We start from the raw sequence: 21197 nt of genomic DNA, 5'->3' as shown, positions 1-21197 counted from the left end.
TTTTCAAGACAAACATTGTGACGCCTCCTGACAAAAGCATGGCACGTACGTATCATTAATTATATGGCTTTTAATGACAATCGAACAAATTGCCAATAGATCGGTAAACCGTTCCATTACTTTTTGCCATTTATTAAACATACAATATCGAAGGTTACTACGAAATATCGATATTTATATCGATAATCCTGGTGTTCGAAGAATATCGTTAGTTCTTTTCATTAAGATACCTATTCGAAATTCATTTATTTCAAGTAGGCCTAATATAAACACTTTTGAAACGTCAAGTATGTCTTTTTGTAGTGACTGTATCACCGGTTTGGAAGGCAGATTCCACCGAGAGACCGCCAAGAAACTCAGCAGTTGCTCTTTTCCATCATCGTTTTTAAATTTAACAATCTTTGTTCTATCTTGTGTGAGATGAAAGCGGAGCCATTAAGAAATTCATCAATAGTATAGTAACCTCGATGTATTACTTTCGGTATCATTTTTTATACATACTACCAGCAAAGACGTTTTAAAGTTAACACGAATACCTATGTATTGGTTAGAAGCAGGCGTTACTTAGGGGAATTCCATGATATATTAAGAATTAAGCTTAATTTGCTATACTCCACGAAAAGCAGCAGAATCTGTATGGTGTAATTTATGATTTCTTCAATCGTTATACTCCACACACAAAAAGATCTTCGGCAATGTACCCTCTACGCACGTTTCGCTCCGAAACCGGAGCATCCTCAGGTGATTTTGACTTTACAATGAATAATTGTTAAGACTCTTGAAGTCAACATCTCCTCCTGCTTTTCGCGAAGTTTAGCAAATAAAGCAAAATTTTAATAATATACGAATATGTATACTTCGTGACCTAAATAGTGGTCAGGTCAAACAATTATTATTGTTCAGGTAGTTTTTGAGGCCGACAGCTTTTTTGTAATATGTAAAGTCGTTGGCCTAAACCTGGCTCTTGTAATCGTCAGCTCAGCTAGTGCGTTGTCTCCATTACAACGACACTTCACACTAAAAGCTTATGTAAATAAAACTCCGTTAACCTAATGACATATTTGGCTTACAAATGTTGTTAATGACTTAAGGCATGTAACACTTAATGCACGTGCCGGTTTAAACTATTGTTATATTATAATATATCTTAATTTTGAAGATAAACAAAAAGGGTAAACAAAAAAAGTTTATTTATGTCTTTTTAGAAGTTGGCTAAGGATTATTTTTATATGAGGATTTCTATAAATATCGATCGGTGTACCGGATCCGGATTACGAGACTAGTACACAATCATAGTAAATTGGTAGTAGATATTTCATGGAAATCGTGAAAATCAAAGTAAATAAATAAATTAATAAATATATTACGACAACACACACACCGTCATCTAGTCCCAAAGTAAGCGTAGCTTGTTATGGGTACTAAGATAGCTGTTGTGTCAAAAAATTAAAATCATAAAATTAACATTATACCTGATACGCAGGACTAGTCTTATCGTTAGCACAGACAAGCTCCCTATTTATCACGGTCTCAGAAACTTCCAAACAAGCCTGACCTACCTATTTAGCTGGAATGAGTTTATTAGCACTTTTTCGCGAGGGTACTATCACAGATTTCATCGAGGTCGTCTTCATCGTCGTCCAACAGAAAACGACCTTACCAATTCTAATAAAAAGGATCAAATGACTTGTAATGACTCCTCACCTTACTGCTTGATCGTTACTGCTCTGTTTTATTAGCATTTTTGTGTTTTTACTTTAGGATGTACAATGAAAAGGTATTTTTTATTCATTCAACGCTTCCTTCTGAGCAGAAGTAACTTTTTTGTCTATACACGCGTATAAATGAAATGCTCCAACGTTTCGCGCGCTTTCGTTTTTCAATAATATAATTGCTCAGCACCAACAAATTGATATATTTAATATAAGTTTAGCTAAGTTCCTAAATTATATTCAGACAAATGAACTAATATTTTTGTAATGTACATCTGTAACTGACTTAGTGTACGTTTTGGCTAGCTGTAAGTATACTGAGGATATTCATAAATATATAAATAAATAAATAAACAAAAATGTTACAGCGTACTTAAAGGCACATGGAATATGCGGGTGAAATACCACTTAATCTTATTTCACCCGAACCCGGGATCTTGCAAGTACCATTCCGTATTCTGTACTCAATTGAGTCAGAAGGTGGAATATTATTACCCTACGATGTGCGAACTAATGCTCTCCTATTTAGTCAAAATAACATTTACGACAACAACAACAACAATTGAAGCTGGGCCTCTCACGAAGCATGCATTCCGCTGACGTTTCCACCGATTTCATCAAACCGAAGATGACATCGTCCTATACAGTCTTGAACAGATCACAACCACAAGGGATGTAATGGTTTCTTCAAAACCACAATAACTACGGAACAACGACTGGTCCAGATTCTTGTTATTAAATTCTAGTACAATACGCAGTGATACCTAACTTTGTTACACACTTTAGTTTTAGACTAACAGTTTTGAAACAATAACAAGGAAAATTTGGAAAATCCAAAAGTGCACGCCTCATAATCTCATTTTTTTCACAATAAAATTGTAATTTTTTTAACTGAAACTTTCAATGCTCATTACAATTATTTTTTTTCATATTAATTATTATTCATTTTTTGTAAACAAGACACGGGAATGTCATAATGATTGCACATTGAAAGTTACAATTAATATTAGCTAGAATAATTACATGGAAATTTAACGACAGTGAATTGAACGCTCATATTAACGCTCATGTCGTGTGATACTTTAGATAATTAAAAAAAAATTATTCCGATACGATCATTTTTTCGACCAATTTTGATGCCACATACACCCGTCCATACACGGACGTCCAGAAAAGATTATGTTTAATGTTATTATTTACTATGTTAAACAAAAAAATTGTTATTGAAATGTATTTTATGTGCCTGACAAATTATTTAACTTGATATTAGTGTACTCAAATTATACTGTAAGTGCAATATAAATAACAAAAAATCAATTTCAGTTTCGAGAAAACTGCTTTTTTGAAATGTCGAGAGTAGAGCACAACCTCAACGCTTCGCTTATGAGGCGTGCAATAGTTTGCTCATTAGGTTATAAAGTATTTAATATAACGCCTACCAATACTAAGATCTAATAAAAGTATGGTTTAATCGACTAAAATTTAATCTAAACATGTTTATCTCTCGAAAGTCATTTTACGAGTTTTGAATAGCACAAATTTAAACCGTTTATTTACGATCTCAGACAAAATAAAAATGTTGCTATAACCCTAACCCATATATTGCTTTACACAAACCTATGTGTTATATTTATATTTTCGGTTTAAAGAAACACTAGTCTATAGTCTTCATCGTCGTCCAACAGAAAACGACCTTACCAATTCTAATAAAAAGGATCAAATGACTTGTAATGACTCCTCACCTTACTGCTTGATCGTTACTGCTCTGTTTTATTAGCATTTTTGTGTTTTTACTTTAGGATGTACAATGAAAAGGTATTTTTTATTCATTCAACGCTTCCTTCTGAGCAGAAGTAACTTTTTTGTCTATACACGCGTATAAATGAAATGCTCCAACGTTTCGCGCGCTTTCGTTTTTCAATAATATAATTGCTCAGCACCAACAAATTGATATATTTAATATAAGTTTAGCTAAGTTCCTAAATTATATTCAGACAAATGAACTAATATTTTTGTAATGTACATCTGTAACTGACTTAGTGTACGTTTTGGCTAGCTGTAAGTATACTGAGGATATTCATAAATATATAAATAAATAAATAAACAAAAATGTTACAGCGTACTTAAAGGCACATGGAATATGCGGGTGAAATACCACTTAATCTTATTTCACCCGAACCCGGGATCTTGCAAGTACCATTCCGTATTCTGTACTCAATTGAGTCAGAAGGTGGAATATTATTACCCTACGATGTGCGAACTAATGCTCTCCTATTTAGTCAAAATAACATTTACGACAACAACAACAACAATTGAAGCTGGGCCTCTCACGAAGCATGCATTCCGCTGACGTTTCCACCGATTTCATCAAACCGAAGATGACATCGTCCTATACAGTCTTGAACAGATCACAACCACAAGGGATGTAATGGTTTCTTCAAAACCACAATAACTACGGAACAACGACTGGTCCAGATTCTTGTTATTAAATTCTAGTACAATACGCAGTGATACCTAACTTTGTTACACACTTTAGTTTTAGACTAACAGTTTTGAAACAATAACAAGGAAAATTTGGAAAATCCAAAAGTGCACGCCTCATAATCTCATTTTTTTCACAATAAAATTGTAATTTTTTTAACTGAAACTTTCAATGCTCATTACAATTATTTTTTTTCATATTAATTATTATTCATTTTTTGTAAACAAGACACGGGAATGTCATAATGATTGCACATTGAAAGTTACAATTAATATTAGCTAGAATAATTACATGGAAATTTAACGACAGTGAATTGAACGCTCATATTAACGCTCATGTCGTGTGATACTTTAGATAATTAAAAAAAAATTATTCCGATACGATCATTTTTTCGACCAATTTTGATGCCACATACACCCGTCCATACACGGACGTCCAGAAAAGATTATGTTTAATGTTATTATTTACTATGTTAAACAAAAAAATTGTTATTGAAATGTATTTTATGTGCCTGACAAATTATTTAACTTGATATTAGTGTACTCAAATTATACTGTAAGTGCAATATAAATAACAAAAAATCAATTTCAGTTTCGAGAAAACTGCTTTTTTGAAATGTCGAGAGTAGAGCACAACCTCAACGCTTCGCTTATGAGGCGTGCAATAGTTTGCTCATTAGGTTATAAAGTATTTAATATAACGCCTACCAATACTAAGATCTAATAAAAGTATGGTTTAATCGACTAAAATTTAATCTAAACATGTTTATCTCTCGAAAGTCATTTTACGAGTTTTGAATAGCACAAATTTAAACCGTTTATTTACGATCTCAGACAAAATAAAAATGTTGCTATAACCCTAACCCATATATTGCTTTACACAAACCTATGTGTTATATTTATATTTTCGGTTTAAAGAAACACTAGTCTATAGGCTGAGTATTTTATTATTAAGTATATATTTAAGGATGAAGCTTAAACTGTAGGTTTAAGTGTGTATGGAAACCCTTTATTCAATGTAGGAAACACTTTATCCTATAGCCGTCTCCAGGATGCGAACCAATTTTTTTGTTAAAGTTTTCGAAGGCCAGTTATACGGTTAAGCAGTAAGTATTTTTAAATCCGTCTCCAGGATTCAACATGTGTGCCAAATTGCATTAAGATCGGTTCAACGGAGTCTAACATAGGTTACAAACAAACAAAGAAAGAAATAGACCCAATTTTGCTCTTATAATGTTAATATGAATTTTGTTTCGTACAAAAGTTTATCATCACATGACTTTTATATCTTCAAATAGTTGTGACTTAACAGTATTTTCGACATTATCTCTAATATCTGGAATCATATCAAACTCAACTATTTACAAACAGGAAATATAAGATGTTCATATGTTTGGTTTAAAATAAAACAAGGTTAAAAGGAAACAGAAGTAAAACAGAGATGTATAGCGACAGTCGTGAGGTTAGGTGACCGTGTATTTATAATCGTGGTGACATAGCGCACACGTTGTCTGAGATATTTTGGGATATGTTATGAATAAGACCATAACACAAGCACCTACTCTGTGGTTAACTTAATGTTTGTATCACCAGTGACTTAATACAATGTGCGTCTTACCTTAGTGTCTTTTATTGAATAAACCAAAGTCCCGATAATGATGTCAAATTCAGTTTAATCTAAAAAGATAATGTTTGTGGGCTTGGATGTTCGGAGTTACCTCCGATAGGAACTCGACTTCAATATTCAGAATAAAGTGCACCTAAACGTGATGAAATAAGGGAATAAACTGTATGGCACAAATATATTTATTACTTTGAGCTATACAAAGAAGTTCGCGACACAAAAAATCTAAGTTAAATATTAAATAATATGGTTTTCATGTTAAAAGTTAAAGCATGGCAGGAGATATGTTTTTCCCTAGGAAAAGGACAAATTTGATCTTTTCCCAAAGTTTAATCAACTCTACGATATAATCGGGAGATGCACCTTTTATCTCCTGCCATATACACTTTTTTGATAATAATCTTAGATGAAAGCGTTATTTTAAATATTACATAACAATTCTAATGAACAAAAAAAACAAATATTTAAGACAATAAACAATTTGTGGTAATTTTTCGAACGTGGGAAAACCTTCTTGTCACTCAAAATATGTATTTTTAAATATCCGACATTGTAAAAGGTTTTGGTAGCTCTAGATTTCCTCATATCACTCTCTGGATTATTCCGTGATGTAAACAGAATTTCAATTAAATAACATTTTGTAAACAACATGTGGTTAATTCGGGAATAGGATGTTTCCATTTATCTTGTTTGCAAACTATTTATGATGATTTTAATATTTAGGCAGCCGATGAGAGGCCTTGCATTGTCTTGTATTAAACAGCTAAATATTATAAACTCTAAACGCGTAGTAATACACGATAAAGTATGAAATACTATGGTATAGATTATAAAACAACACCAAAGTTATGTGCCTTCTGTTACAGAATATTTTTGGTTTGTTTAACTTTTCGTATTTCATAACGAACACAATACGAACGTGGCCGAGTGATTATTTTTTTTACAGTAGCTATTTATCAGGATCATATTCTGTGAAGGAATATTATAATCTACATTAAATAACCAATAATGCTACCATGTTAATCCAAAATAATGAGATTTAATAAAAGTAAACAGCCTCGCAAATGATTTTTTTCAATAAACTTTTAGTAAAAGGTGCCATACCATATCTACTCTAAATCAATTTGAACAGAAAAAATATTATGTTATTACTGAGTTTTCTTTAGGATTTTAGAAGAATCTACAGATCTTTATTAAATTACTTTTAAGTACCCCGTAAAGTTACGAGGCTACGGAAGCCTAGTTAATTTATTTTTCAGCGACTAGGTTATAAACTTTTTTTGTACTTAGAATAAAATTAAATTGGGCCTTGAAATTATCGAAACGAAAACCGCATCATAATCCATTGAGTAGTTTAGCGGAGTTAGCGAATAAACGCGGAAAGCGATTTAGTTTTACGCTACAAGTAAGTATGTAGAGATATTACTTACAAAGATATCTTTTATTTTTATTCCTTCCTCTTGATTAATAAATATATATTGTTCTTCTGTACAGGACTTCTTGATTATGATCCAAAGTTACGATGCTCTTAGAATGCTACCGGGGTGCTTATTCTTACGCAATATTAGAGACTTAAAAATTATTTCTTTTAGTTGCCTTGTACTGCAGAACTTTATTAATTTTAGATTTACTTTGATTGCGTAGTAACCATAATACTTTATATCACATTGATGAGTTATAAAAACGCAACACAACAAATTAAAGGTGTTAAGTAACAACAATAAACTGTCGCTCACCAACATTGTTTTAATGATAACAATAGGTATTTTGGCAAAACACCAAATATGTCACGAGATAATATCATGTTTTGTTTACATGCGATTTACAAACAAACTGCAAACAAATCTATCAGTCACACACTCCACTATGACTTGTTAATAAAAACTTTTTTGTATTGAAGCAAATATGTTGCGTAGTATTTCTATAATTTTTAGAAAATACATTATGAAGTCCATGTTTCTAGGTTATCAGATACAAAATAAATAACATTTTAAACTATTCTGCATAGTATGCAGTAGGTACGTTGGTTTGCATTTAGTTAATATGAAAAAGTAATCTAACACTTTAATGTAAATAACATAAAGAACAATAAAAAAATATTGCTGAAAGCTGCTTTTAGCAATAACGTGACATATGAGTGGCATACGTATTTCTTACGATATCCGTTGACATGGTAATCTAACCTTTGCGTTGTCCATTTTACATGACATCAGCGAAACATATAACAATTATTATAAATGGAGAAATTTATCGTTGTAACTAGTTTTGATTTCATTATTTTACGTCTTAAAATATATAATCTTTTTACTTCACGTAATTAGTTTAAAAATGCTTAAGCTAATGTAACGAGATTATGTAAGATGTACAGAAGAGCCAAAAATTAAAAAAAAACAACACCATTAATCAATTCGTATTTTCAATCAATCGCACGTCAAGAAAGTATGTTTCAATACTAATATCCGGATAGCTCAGCCGTGTACGTCTTTGTAGAGATAATTTATAACATGCAATTAGTGAAAATGTGCATTCTGAAGTTATAGCGATATCAATAAGAGTCGATTCTGCTACAACTAATCACTAAGAACTATACAATATCTTTCATCAGTAAAATATACACAAAGGTACAGATATATAAAAATAAAAGACGTTACTATACAGTCAGATAAACTATTTACAAACAATTTAAAGTGACTCAACGCTAATCATTCGCGGTCTGTAAATTTTGCTAAAAATTTACAACTTCGAGTCTTTTGACTTCATCCCGTGACTCTTTTGAATAATGTGCCAAAAATTTTAATGCTTTTGCTAAGGTCACATGTCATTGACTTTTTTCATTGGTTGCTATGCGCTTAAAGAACTTATGGAGGCTTTCTGTCGCGGACTGAAGATACGAGTATGTTTCTGTGACTATTACCTATAAAGGTGAAATAGACAATCATTTTTTAACTAAATTGAAGTTACTTTACAATTTATTACATTATTGTATTTTGAGCTAATTAGAAACTGTTTCGCTAGGTATATGTTAACGCTCGATATGCTTTGACTACATTCTAATTTTACTACTGAATGATACTGATCGTTAAATTCGCTTAACAGCTATGGCACATACCTAGTAATAAAATTTACTAGACATTTTAATTGACCACGCGAAGTTGCCATAAAAAGCAAACACTTTTGGTTGTAAATGAAAATCTATTATATTTTCTGTACGTTTCTACATTGTTGTGGCCTCAATTTTATACTAATGGTAATTCGTACGCACGCTGGAGTTGAGTTCGACGTTTTCAAGAGTCGTAAATCAATATGAAATGTGTTAAATGCTAAAATGCATAACCGTTAGAACATATCGAGTTATAGACAAGGATAATGGAAAGCTTAAGTTGTCACTAGAGAAATGTTTTCAAAAATCATTAGTAATTTTTGGATCGGTTGAATATTATATATTAACTGGTTTGCTTGTTTATCTTTTTTTAATAATTTAATAAAATTACTTAGGTTTATGACCTGCCGAAGCGCTTTCGAACAATTTTAAAGGTCAAAGCAAATCAAAAGAGGCCTGTCTCAATGGGACGTTGGTAGGGATGAGAATGTGCCACTGAGAATTCTGAGGTTTTAGACACTTATGTTCTTCAATAAAGTATCGCAATTTCGAGTTAACGCTGCATTTTTATTTTGAAAGTGGCATTTCAATAAAAAAATAATAGATAAACATAGGCAATGAAATATAAGTAATAAAGTAATCAAAAAATTATAATATATAATAGCATATTTGATAATGATATCATCAAAAAGGCCTCAGTCTAGTGACAAAAGGAGCATTGCCAACAATCACAACTCGATTAACAACATCTCAGACTCACGATCAGTATAATCTTTTTTTACACTTGTTCGCGACAACTACTATGTGGTCAGCTTCTATTTTCCCCAATTATCCGTCATTAATAGTTTTATCCCTAATTTATGGACGCGTGATGTCAGATGACTTTATCGTTTTATCTTTATTCGTAAGTGAGTGTTAACTCTTTATTAGTTTTGCAACTTGTAAATTGCTTTATTTGTCATTTACATAACGGCTGATATAAAATAAGAAAAATATCTTCATTGAAATCGTCTTAAAAATACAATCATAAAGATAACCTTACTTTTAACGATTCTGATTGGTCAGTCAGAAGAATAGGTGGTCGAATCGGTGCAACACCGATGCAGCAGTTACAGCACGCCATTGGAAAACCTTTTTTATCACTTATTGACAGTTATTCATTAACTTCATTTACACATCACTGGTTCATTGCGCAACCAGCATTGTTTTACGTTTTCAATATCACTGCAAACGTACTGTTAAACTTAACGGTCACTTTTGTCACTGATAGCACAAAATCAACTAAGAGCTAAGAATGTGTTTTTTAGTAATGCTTCTTGAGGTCCGAGTCAATCTCGTCACTTTCGCTAGAGACTTCTGAATACTGACATGAGAGTAGCAGGTTGGGCAGCTCTTGGCACAATGAGTTAAAAATACCGCTCGAAGATGCGCTCTGCCAATTCAAAGAGCGGCATCTGAGTTTGGGACATCTTGAACTTTGATGCTCAGATATAAGGAACAGTACAGTCATAACCACGTATTATGATACATCAGATGTAAAATAGTGAATATTTTATAAGAATAAATATATTTAATAGCTCTAGGTTATAAGAACATATCGATCATTGACCTTTACGTTGACATTCAGAACAATTTTTATTTTACCTTACGTCTTTGCAAGGATTTCAAAGGAATTTATTTAAGTTTTTAATTTTCATATTAAAGAAAAAAATAAGTATGCTGTAAAACTTCATATCGACAGTGATTACCTTCTCATAATTTAAATTACTGAAATTAAAATGTTATCTGTTGCGTATGATAAGTTCGTAAAAGTTTAAATTTAAACGGAAGCTATTATCGATCATTACCCTTTAGGTGATAGGAATATATATCATACAAAGAATAGGATGTTTATCGGATATAAACCTTCTTTATATTAGTCTTATGATTATTCAATTACTCAATAGCTTATCGTATATAAATAAAGTAGATACTTTTCATACACTTGACAACAAGTGGAAGGTAAATGCCACTCATTATTTACTTCCTGATTGTTTTTGCGTCAATAAATCACATGACGCCGCCTTCCTTAAAATGATTTAAATTTAAGTAATAATTACATACTGGAAATTAAAAACAACCCCTTCCATGCTCTTATTATTCTTGTCTACGCTACTAGTAAGCGAACTAAAACTGCTTTTACAGCTGATTTAACAACGAGCAAGGAGTAGCTCAATGGAGTGACTTTTGGGATAGCTTTGCAAAATACCAGCTATGCTTATGACGAAAGATCATTGTTATCGATAATTTGATACGGAATCGTTTAGCACAGAGACTTTGCCGATTTCAGATGCTTAGTGCTAAAAAAATGTATGCAGATCATACATTTTTTTAGCACTAAGCACACAAGTGTTTACACTGGTTGAGTGGGATAAGGCAAATTCTGGGCAAGCGCTCTCTAAACACTTAATTGCTTTATTTTAGGCATAACCGTCAAACGCAATCCCATCTTACATATTATATTTAGATAAAAAATATGCATAAACAGTATTAAAAACCTGATTAAAACAAAAAAAAGAGAAAATATATCGTCATCATCTGGACTCGAACCGGGAGGGACCGCCCAATTTCCCACCTGAGTTATTTTTAATCTCATGGAAGGAAATCATGACTCGCCCCTTGAGATATTGTGGATCAAAATAATTTTCCTATCCAAAAATTCTTTACTCAATATTTTAATGATGACCTTCATTGACCAAAGTTGTCATGATAAATTAAATTAAGTATTCTTACCGGCTCCAGCAAGCTTTGTTCGTGAAGCGTGACTAGGGGTTTTTCTGGCTTTGGCCGTGTGCTGAGGTAGAAGGCTGATGCAGCCGCAACACCGGTCAGCGCCAGGGCCCCCGCTGATCCACCAACCATCCATAAGTACTGGTCTATTTCGCTTACTGAAACAAAATGCAAGAAATATATAACGCATCTAACGATCAAATCTAACGTTATTATTCGTTTACAATTTTTTTGCCAAAATTTTTACTAGTTTTGCTACTTATCTTGCTTAATCATTCTATCATATTCGATAACCTGTCAAGTACAAAAAAAAATTGCTCGATTAATCTGTACAGAATAAGGTGTCACTGATACCATAGCATACCTATAAAAAAATGTGACGCATTGAACCAAAGGGGTATTTACAGTATCTATCTGCTTTTAAATCCAGATCTGAGAAATTATTCACCGGATTTCTTGACATCTCCACATCAGCAGATAAGACAGTCCTCATCAAAATTGCTTTAAGACTTACTCCGTCACTTAGGTTACTTTCGATAATGATCGGCCTCGCTTGTCAATCTAAATAACTAATGAATATACACTGGTGGATATTATTATTGATAAAAGTCCTCGAAGTACATATTAAAAAGTTCGCAGAACTCAATCTTAATATTCGTAAATAAATATAATAATTAGCATAATACAATTATTTTAATACGGAAGACAAATGTTTGAGAACTAAAAGCTTTACTGTGAAGACCCAATAACAAAAAAAACCAAATCAAAATTAGCATTCCAGTCGATTTGCATTGCACATAAAACTTATTTTAATTAACTGCACACGCTTTGAGTAATATGAGAGTATTTTATCCGTCGGTTAATAGGAGCGGCGGACAATACAATTATTCAAGGAACTGAACCATTAAACCACAAGCGCAAGTCTAAACTAAATTATTCGCTTAAAAGACAGGCGCATCTAATGCAAATATATAGATATAAAAGATATCACAATTGGACATGTAGTTTCCTGATCTTCAAGACAAGGAAACGACCCAGACAACTTTCATGCGGTCTAGAGACTAGTTCCTGGACCATAAACTGAGAGTGCAGCTAGTTTAGAAAGTGGATACCGGGGTGCTCAAGCACTAGCATCGTGTTAGCGTGTAGATTTCACGGGATTCTCTCGCGCTTTCCACTGACACACTTTTGCGTTGCTTGTTGTATCAACGATGAGAATTGTAATAAGAAAACTACTGTCATTCCTGCATTTCCATTATTGAGTATAATGGAAATGCTTAGTGGTAATTGTGGCTTTCAAATTTTACTTGTAAAGCAAACTGTATCCTGTCATTGAAACAATAAGTTCAAAGTATTTACAAGATGAATTTGATGATGAATTCTGCATTTAAAGGTCCATAAAAACAAGCATAGCTTAAGGTTGAATCAATGGTTTACATCCATTAGGGTTATGGCCCGCAAAAGTCAATGTCGAAATTCCACGTTTCGACTATTAGAAGGGTCCACATATAATTTGAAGGCGACGTTTAAGGTCGCGTTGCTGGCCTCGATTATTTGTCGTTGAATAACAGGAGGTACTTGGTTGATTTCAAAAGTTGGAACCTTGGTGCTCTAATTTCCCCTCATTGTAGATTCAAACAGCGTACCAAGCGTGACGGCCCTTCAAGGGCCGGCCAGGTCTTGCAATACAATCAAATAACCTTTTAATACATACAATCAATATAATCAATAAAAGGACAAGGGGCTAATTACAAAGAAAATATTATTTTTGTCGCAGTTCGTAACATAGCAATCTAAATAATAGAAATGAAATTTCGTAAATGTAGGTGTATACTTATATATTTTACGAGAAAATATACACACATACTAATGACTAAGTAAATGTTGTGTGATCTTAATATAATTGAGCTCAAAATTCATAAACAATTCCGTAGGAATCGTACGCCCTCCTCTTTAATTCCATCGCACCTTATAAGCTTATGTTATTTTGAATTACTTACAACTGCTGCATTGGTTCCACCAAATCGTTTTCTCCTTCGAACTAGATTCAGTCTTCTGTTTATCAGTCTTCTTAAGTTTTTTTTGTAGTTTACGGCATTTTTCCTTAACACTAAACTCAGTCTTTTTAGCCTCTGTTGGGTTCACTTGGTCTTTTTTACCATTTAGCCCACACTTCCCGCTCCCCATGTTATTATTGTTGTTGCACATTTTAACTTATTTACTATCACTTTTCTTTCAGCGTTAACATTATTATCAGCTTTATTAATTTACATTGCTCGTTGTTCCTAAATTACACACAAACTTTAAAGAACACTGCTCAACTTTATCCATTTGCTGATTGCCGTAAAGATATTCATTATCGATTATTTTGTTGTGGAATGAAGCTGAATCCATAAAATTAATAGGTTTTATAGATTCATTTCGAGGGGGCATTTAGCCTTGTGAGGGTCATTAACACTACCAGTTGATATCTGAAACTAATCTAGCTTCTGATTTCATTGGCTCGCTTGCTTATCTATTTGTAACGTTTGCTATCAAAACAGTCTAATTAATAGAAATGTGTGAGTACGATGTATCGATATAATGCTTTTTTTAATGAATTTAGCTATGAAATACCCAAAATAAATAAACCATTTAGAATATAGTGTGTATAATTAAAGCAGAAACTGAACTAGCTAACGTAATGATATTATATAAATAACAACAAAAATCACGGAAATCTGTCCATGAAAATCATATAAATAACTCAACTGCACAAACCTTCCGACATTAATGACAGACAGTTTAATTATATAGTAAAAGGCAATGATATATGACCACACTGTATTTAAACGCTCATATTAGCAGCTCATAATACCTGGAAAGTGTAAAATGTAAAATTGCACACAAATATAGATTATTAGCGCGCTATTTTGTCGCGCATAGATTTTTTGATTAATTTTCGTGCGATTAAGAATTTGCCCAAGATAGTCTATACCCGCCTAAAGAAAGCAAAATGCCCACGATTCTTAACATCGGTTCAGTGACAGAAAGACACATTTTTTCAATTTAAACAGAAATTTAACAAACAAACAAAAAAGTGGACTAATGCATAGAAAAACATTGCATCTATCTTTAATTACTTATTTCACTTGAGAGAACAGCTTCTTAATCTCTCCTACCTATCGGTGACAAAAGATCATCAATTCACCTATCTTATGCTCTACTGTTTCGCCTTTATTTTACAGTGGAGATTACAGACAAAAAATAGAAATGAAATGCCTAAATCCGTTATAATAATACAGAAAGGTACACAAACAAGTTCCAGTTTCCCGAGAAATAGGTAGCAGCCATTGTTGTCCTAACGAACATTGTAAACATCAAAATGTAAATCATGCAGCCAATGCAAACAGTCAAATAGATTGACAGATAAAGTGGCAACATGCTATTGAAATCTAACAATGGATTATAATCCCCAAGCCGTATGCAGCGTATCGTGTTGACCCAATAATTCGAAAGTACCGTAGTGGGTGTAAATACACATTAAACCTCAATAGAGGCACAATCGCCGTGATTATAAATTGCCACCTCGAATGACGTCCGGTGATAAATAAAGCGTGCACTTAGCTGCATTTCCTTGCTGCTGGAAATTTAAGTAAATTTTCGAAGTCAAAAAATTTGAAACTGAGATAAACAGGTTATCGGCTAGCTAAACTGTGAGTGATTTTGCTTTTCAGTATATTGATAGCTAGATAGCGAAACTGGAACTTATCAAGATTAAAATAAAAGTAAGAACTATTAAAAAATATATATTCCATACTTTATATGGAAAAAATAGTTCTTTAATCGAGTTTGTTTAATTTTTCATTCTAACCTATGCTAAGCCTTATCAACTTACTGGTTTTAATGCAGTTTGTTGCACCATGGTAACTCCTAAGGCAAGATTATTAAATGTATGGCGCTACGAGATATAACGTCCTCCTTTGATTTGCAATTTTAATTTTAACAAGTAAGTGTATTTATTTAGTAATTTCACTTAGAAAAGAATATTCAACTAATCAGTAGCTTATCAATTGATAAATTAGTACAAGTCATTTACCTTTCCCGATATGGGTAATTGCGGTACATTGACCCGTCCTATTTATATAATATAGGTACAACCAGCTGATCTAGCCTGGGTTTGCTAGCTATTTGGTATTGCTAGTATCGCAATATCTAACATCTACTAAATAAGTTCAGATAAAAACGATACTCGCTCTGATTTCTATACTAACAAAATAATCTCAAAGAAATCAGTAATAATACAAAACAACTAGATCAAGAATATATTGCTAAAACATATTGTTATATAAAAATGACATACAACTTTTACATCATCATTCCATCTATTGATAAAAAATTGCTTTCTAAATGGGATGATCAATAAACTGAATATAATCACGATTATTTCAATACATCGAAGAAAGTGGAGAGTGGTTACTTTACTTTAAATTATGTGATGATGGACGTAACCTAAAGTTCCTTTTCCACCAGTTATTAGTTGCGGATCGTAAACAACATCAATTCCATTGTGAAACTAAATGAATGGGAACTAACAGTGATTTCCGCTATCCGAACGTTTACACTTAACGGTGTTTCTGGTGAATCTGGTTCACGAAACAATAAAATCACAATTCTTTGATTTGTTTATTTTACTACAAATTATCGTCGTTGTTTATAAATCTATTTCTATTATTTTATTTTCCAACCTACTTATTAAAACACCCTCTAAAATCACTGACTGCCTACACTAGGCATGACTTAAATCGCTTCAATTGCGATGTATGAAATTTTGTACAGAAATCCCTTCTAGGTGCTAATATAAAAGATAATAAAGGTTTAATATGTATCGTTCCAGAGAGGATTTCGAAAATCAATTCCGATTGGGTTTTTATTGTAGATGAAAGCTTGTTTCTATATAAATGCGAATGCGAAATTTCACAGAACAGATGCTCAAATTACAAAAATACTTCACTAACCAGTAGTAATAGCGGTGAATGCCCAGTGAGTAGGATTTCGACTTTGAAGATAAAAGAGTGACACGTGTATAGTACCTACACTACGCGACGCGTACCTAGTTAAGTGACAGGAGTCAGAAGGGAGTAAAATAAAGTATTTTAATTATGCATGTTTGGGGTGTATCTCATTTCTCTTAGTAAAAACTGTGACGGTGGTTTACTCAAAAACTGATGGACCTGTGAACTGTGGACTGTGAGAAAGGTGTGTGCCTCTTAAATACCAGAAGAACCGCGATGATCTCTTGAGCAACAATACTGACTGCAAAAAATTGGCACACTTTCCGAGTTGCTATGCTATTTCGAAGTTCGTCGAACTCTTCAAAGCGTGTTTTGATAGAGCCGTCAATTCGCAATCTGCCAATTTTTTACCAAAAGTACCGCAGTTACAGTTAAAAACGCTATGAGGCTTTCTTGGACCGTTTTAATTACTTCGTAGTCACGTCGTAGTAAAAATTTACCGCTATACGAAAGTGATATGAGCAACGGAACAAGATTTTGGATGTTTTAGATAGCTAGGAAGAAGAATAAAGAAGATTTCAACAGAGAGTTCAACGCTCTCAGTCGTGTCTCAATTACTTCATTGATAAATAATTTTCAGATTAAAAGAATGCTATTGACAACTTGTTATTTTTCGCAAAAATGCTTCACAAATATTTGGTAACCGTGGTTATTAAACCCATAGAATGTATAGTCGCTGCGGATACTAAAAGCGATGTAACAACGTGATCGTAGAAAGTAGCAAACACTTGACACCTATACAAACTGTAGCATTTGATAATTTCCATTGAAATCATTTCGCGAAAATCAAAAATATAATTCCTAATTAGTGTTTCGCATGTGTTTCAACTGCATTTTATATTACAAGGTCCAACTCCTGTCTCTGTTTTGTGCTGACTGTGTTTTTGCACAATCTTTTTTGCTTTCTTTGATGCGTCGATTTTGTATGTAGGTTTTAGTTGTTTATCGCGACATCATCATTACCGACTTATTACCAGCCAAGGCACTGCTCTCCTATCTAAATGACAAGGGTTTAGATCGTAGTCCATCTCGCTGGCCAAGTGTGGGGTTGGTAGACTTCATACGTTTTTCATAACTTTCAAGCATGCATGTTTCCCCACGATGTTTTCCTACTCCGTTAAAGCTAGTAATATTATATTTCTTGAATTAAAAACGCAAAAGTTAGAAATGAGTGCTGGGGTCTCCCTGAAATGGAAGCCAAAGCACCTAATTACTAGGATATCATCGTTAATGATCTAAGCTACTAAAATTCGCGGTAACCCGATAATACGATACACGTTCTGAAATCGAAAGTAACGCTCCGAGGTACTAATCAAGTCAATACAATTTCGCGCACGGTTTTCTGAGCTGTTACATGCACTTCCTAGGTGGTGCGGCCGCGCATACATATTACACAGTATACGAGACTAGGCGGAACGATACTGAGTCACGTCCGCAAACCGCAGTGAACAGTCGTCACTCGATCTGTTAACAAATGAGCATACAAACATATAAATTAATGTTAATATTCATATTTTATTGATTAAACGAGAGGAGTTAAAGGCTTCCATTCGGTAGGACCTCATAATTTTCGGAGTTATGTGCATATTAAATTTTGGGTAAATATCGTGAAGGCACCTGCGTGCTTGAGAGTTCTCCATAATGTTTTCAAAGATGTGTCTTTTTAATAATCTATTAACTACAGCCAACGCGGCTTTAATTTTAGTATAGCTTTGCAGTGCATAAATGTATTGATGTTTTGGTATCAGTGGACAGACGGGACGTGGCTGGACATTGCCAAAGCATTCCGATAACCAAAAAGATACGCAAATTGAATATATGCATTTTAAAAACGAAAAAATTTCCTCCTAAACACCCATACTCGAAATTATAAATGCACTAGAATCTCCAAAACTGCCTCTTGCTTAGCTCATGCGGTATATTAAAGTTTCCACGGGCATAATATAATAATTATTGCGATATATTAAATTTAAACGCCGTCTTTTAATAACTACGCAGATAATTTTATCTCCTTCGTCTCAGTTAACCGCACAAGAACATGTCTAAGGAAAAAAGGATGGATAAGAGTTTTATTCATATCAAACTAAGCTTAAAAGTCTACGATAGGACAGGCCCGGCCGTCTACAGGATGCATTTACGGCTTCGCGGAACGTACCGACTTAAGTGAATTGCCACTAAACAGTTTTGTTTTTTCCTTTTATGCTTTTAAATATAATTCAAGCACATAACACAACGCGTATAAAGATGCAAGGTTAAAAAGGATTGAAAGTAAATGCGTCTACAAATTTATACCTATTTTCGGCTTAGTGCCTCGAGAAAAAAAGCCTTAAGAACGTATTCAGTTTATTGTACAAGTGATTTTAGAAAGAGAAATTCATCAATTTGTCGCTTATGTTATTATTATTATATAGACAACGTGTGATTATAATCGTTAAATCACTCCGCGTTGAAGTTAGTTTGATGAGCCTGAAACTGCTCTTATGACATAAGAGGACTCAGCAAAATAAATGCAGCGGTGTTCATTCTCATCTCGCATACAAAAGATCCGTCGTTTTCTTCCATAATTAGAGTGGATACGTTCAAAACAATACATATAAGTTTCTTGAAGTATTATACACACAGCGTGGAAACACTGAGTGTCTCGATATTTAAATTGATAAACAAATCAGAATACATAAAAATAAAATAAATAATGTAAAAAATCTAAATCATCAGTTAAATTAGAATCGTATGGAATTTTATGGAAGCAATGAATGGAAACAAATCTGTTGAGCGGATTTCCGTTCATCGTCATTCATACATATCTGGCTTTAAAGGCTGCTAATGCGGACTTGTCTATAATCAGTTAAATTAAATGTTCGTTATCATAACCGGGACTCACGATGTAGCGTTTCACCAATTTTATTACACCGAGTAACCTATATAAAATTTTGTATAACTTTAATAATAAATCCAAATTCGTGAATAACTCCAATGTGGAAAAACAGTGCAAAAAGCTTGTTTACGGACATTCATTGTTTGCCTACCGGTCACCCTGTATATCTTGTTAAGCTTGAGAGAGGAAAGATACGACAGGATTGTGCGTTTGCAGGATGTCTTTACAACTTCGGGGAACGGACGCAGTAGAGCGAATTTATATACGACGAATAAGTATATTATTATCGTCCGAGAACGTTCCTTTTACAGTTTTATCATCGCATTAAAGTTAAGTCAATCTCAAATATATGAGTATTAAAACTTATCACCGACTTCCTTCGTCTAGAAGTTTATTCTACAAGTTTATTTTCCGAATTCCACATATCAGTTTTAAAAATAATGAATGAATTTGAAATTATTTAAATCCCCACCCCTCTCCCAATCGTGTTCTGAGTATGTTGTCCACCAAGTCAAGTTTTTCGTACGACCTATGTCAAAATTAAACATTAATGGTTTTTGCCAGTCTTAAAGCAATGAGCAGTTTTACCGACTGTAAATGTGTCTTTGACAGTGGTATTTCCCAAAATTGGTAGGTAAAACTCACTTGATAAAAATTCAAATTTACTTCCAATATCTCTCATATTAGATATCATAAATGTAAGAGCGTCTTCAATGTAATTGAAGTTTATGAAGCGACAGTTAAGCTACTTTTTATTATTTATTGCTTGATTTATCTACACATGGAAACTTTAATTCAAGTGGCAATCATTTTCAATTTTTTTATTAAACTAATTATCAAATGCATAGCGGTCGGCACTCAAATTACGTGATGCGATTTATAATCTCACTTCTGAAACAATCGCTATCGATTTTCAAAACACCTTAACCCTTGTATAATCAATCATGCCGTACAGACTATGATTATATTTCCTAATGATTTGCTCTGTACACAGAATATTAAAAATTCCATGCAATACTTAAGTGCACAATGTTTTCAATGGTGAAACTTAAGTCACTTGTAAAATGTGAAGCATTATGATGCAAGTTGTTCTTAATTCAAGGCTAATGTCAGGTTATTATGTCAGGGACGGGTTTTTATACGAAACACGGACGGTCTTTCATTTCGCTTGTCTGTTTAGAAACGCCTTTACGAGGCAGACTAATATTCAGAACTTCAAAAGCCTTAGAGCGTTCAATACTTGAGCTCTTTTATTAAAAGAAAAGAACGAAACACGAAAGTGTACAGTGTTTTATTTTTATTTATTCGGGCCTTTTTTGCTATGGAGTTTATCTCTGTTATCATTTTAATTTCTTCGGTTTTGATCGATATCGTTCAAAATCTTAAATCTCAGATATTTATATCCGATCCGAAAGAGAGAAAAACTAAATGTAAGATAGCATAATCGATGGACTCCGTTTTATGACGACGGCTTAAGTTCACTTCAACTTGACATGTTTTTTAAAAAATACCAACAGTAGGTTGGCCTATCTTCATCAGCCTTCGCGGAAATTCTCTTATACCTACCTATATTATGCAACAT

At 33.1% G+C, this 21197-nt stretch overlaps 1 protein-coding gene across 6 annotated transcripts in view; it reads right to left on the bottom strand.

Moving 5' to 3' along the window:
• The window catches only part of LOC120630862 (long-chain-fatty-acid--CoA ligase 1), an 84034-nt gene that overhangs the window by 15696 nt on the left and 47141 nt on the right, over positions 1-21197 (bottom strand). For 3 of the 6 annotated variants that reach the window (XM_039900165.1, XM_039900167.1, XM_039900168.1), the window contains exons 2-3: positions 13687-13971; positions 11690-11844 (exon numbers count right to left, since the gene is read on the bottom strand). In XM_039900165.1, the coding sequence (XP_039756099.1) occupies positions 11690-11844; positions 13687-13894 (363 nt within the window). In that variant the 5' untranslated portion in view covers positions 13895-13971. Of the gene's footprint in view, positions 1-7247; positions 7707-9959; positions 10303-11689; positions 11845-13686; positions 13972-21197 lie in introns of those variants that run through there. The other 3 variants (XM_039900169.1, XM_039900170.1, XM_039900171.1) reach the window with 3 other exon arrangements.

Source organism: Pararge aegeria, chromosome 17 (assembly GCF_905163445.1).
Source record: "Pararge aegeria chromosome 17, ilParAegt1.1, whole genome shotgun sequence".
NCBI classification, from domain to species: Eukaryota; Metazoa; Arthropoda; class Insecta; order Lepidoptera; family Nymphalidae; genus Pararge; species Pararge aegeria.
The sequence above is the reverse complement of the archived record's forward strand: the minus strand, read 5'-3'. Positions and strand labels throughout refer to the sequence as shown.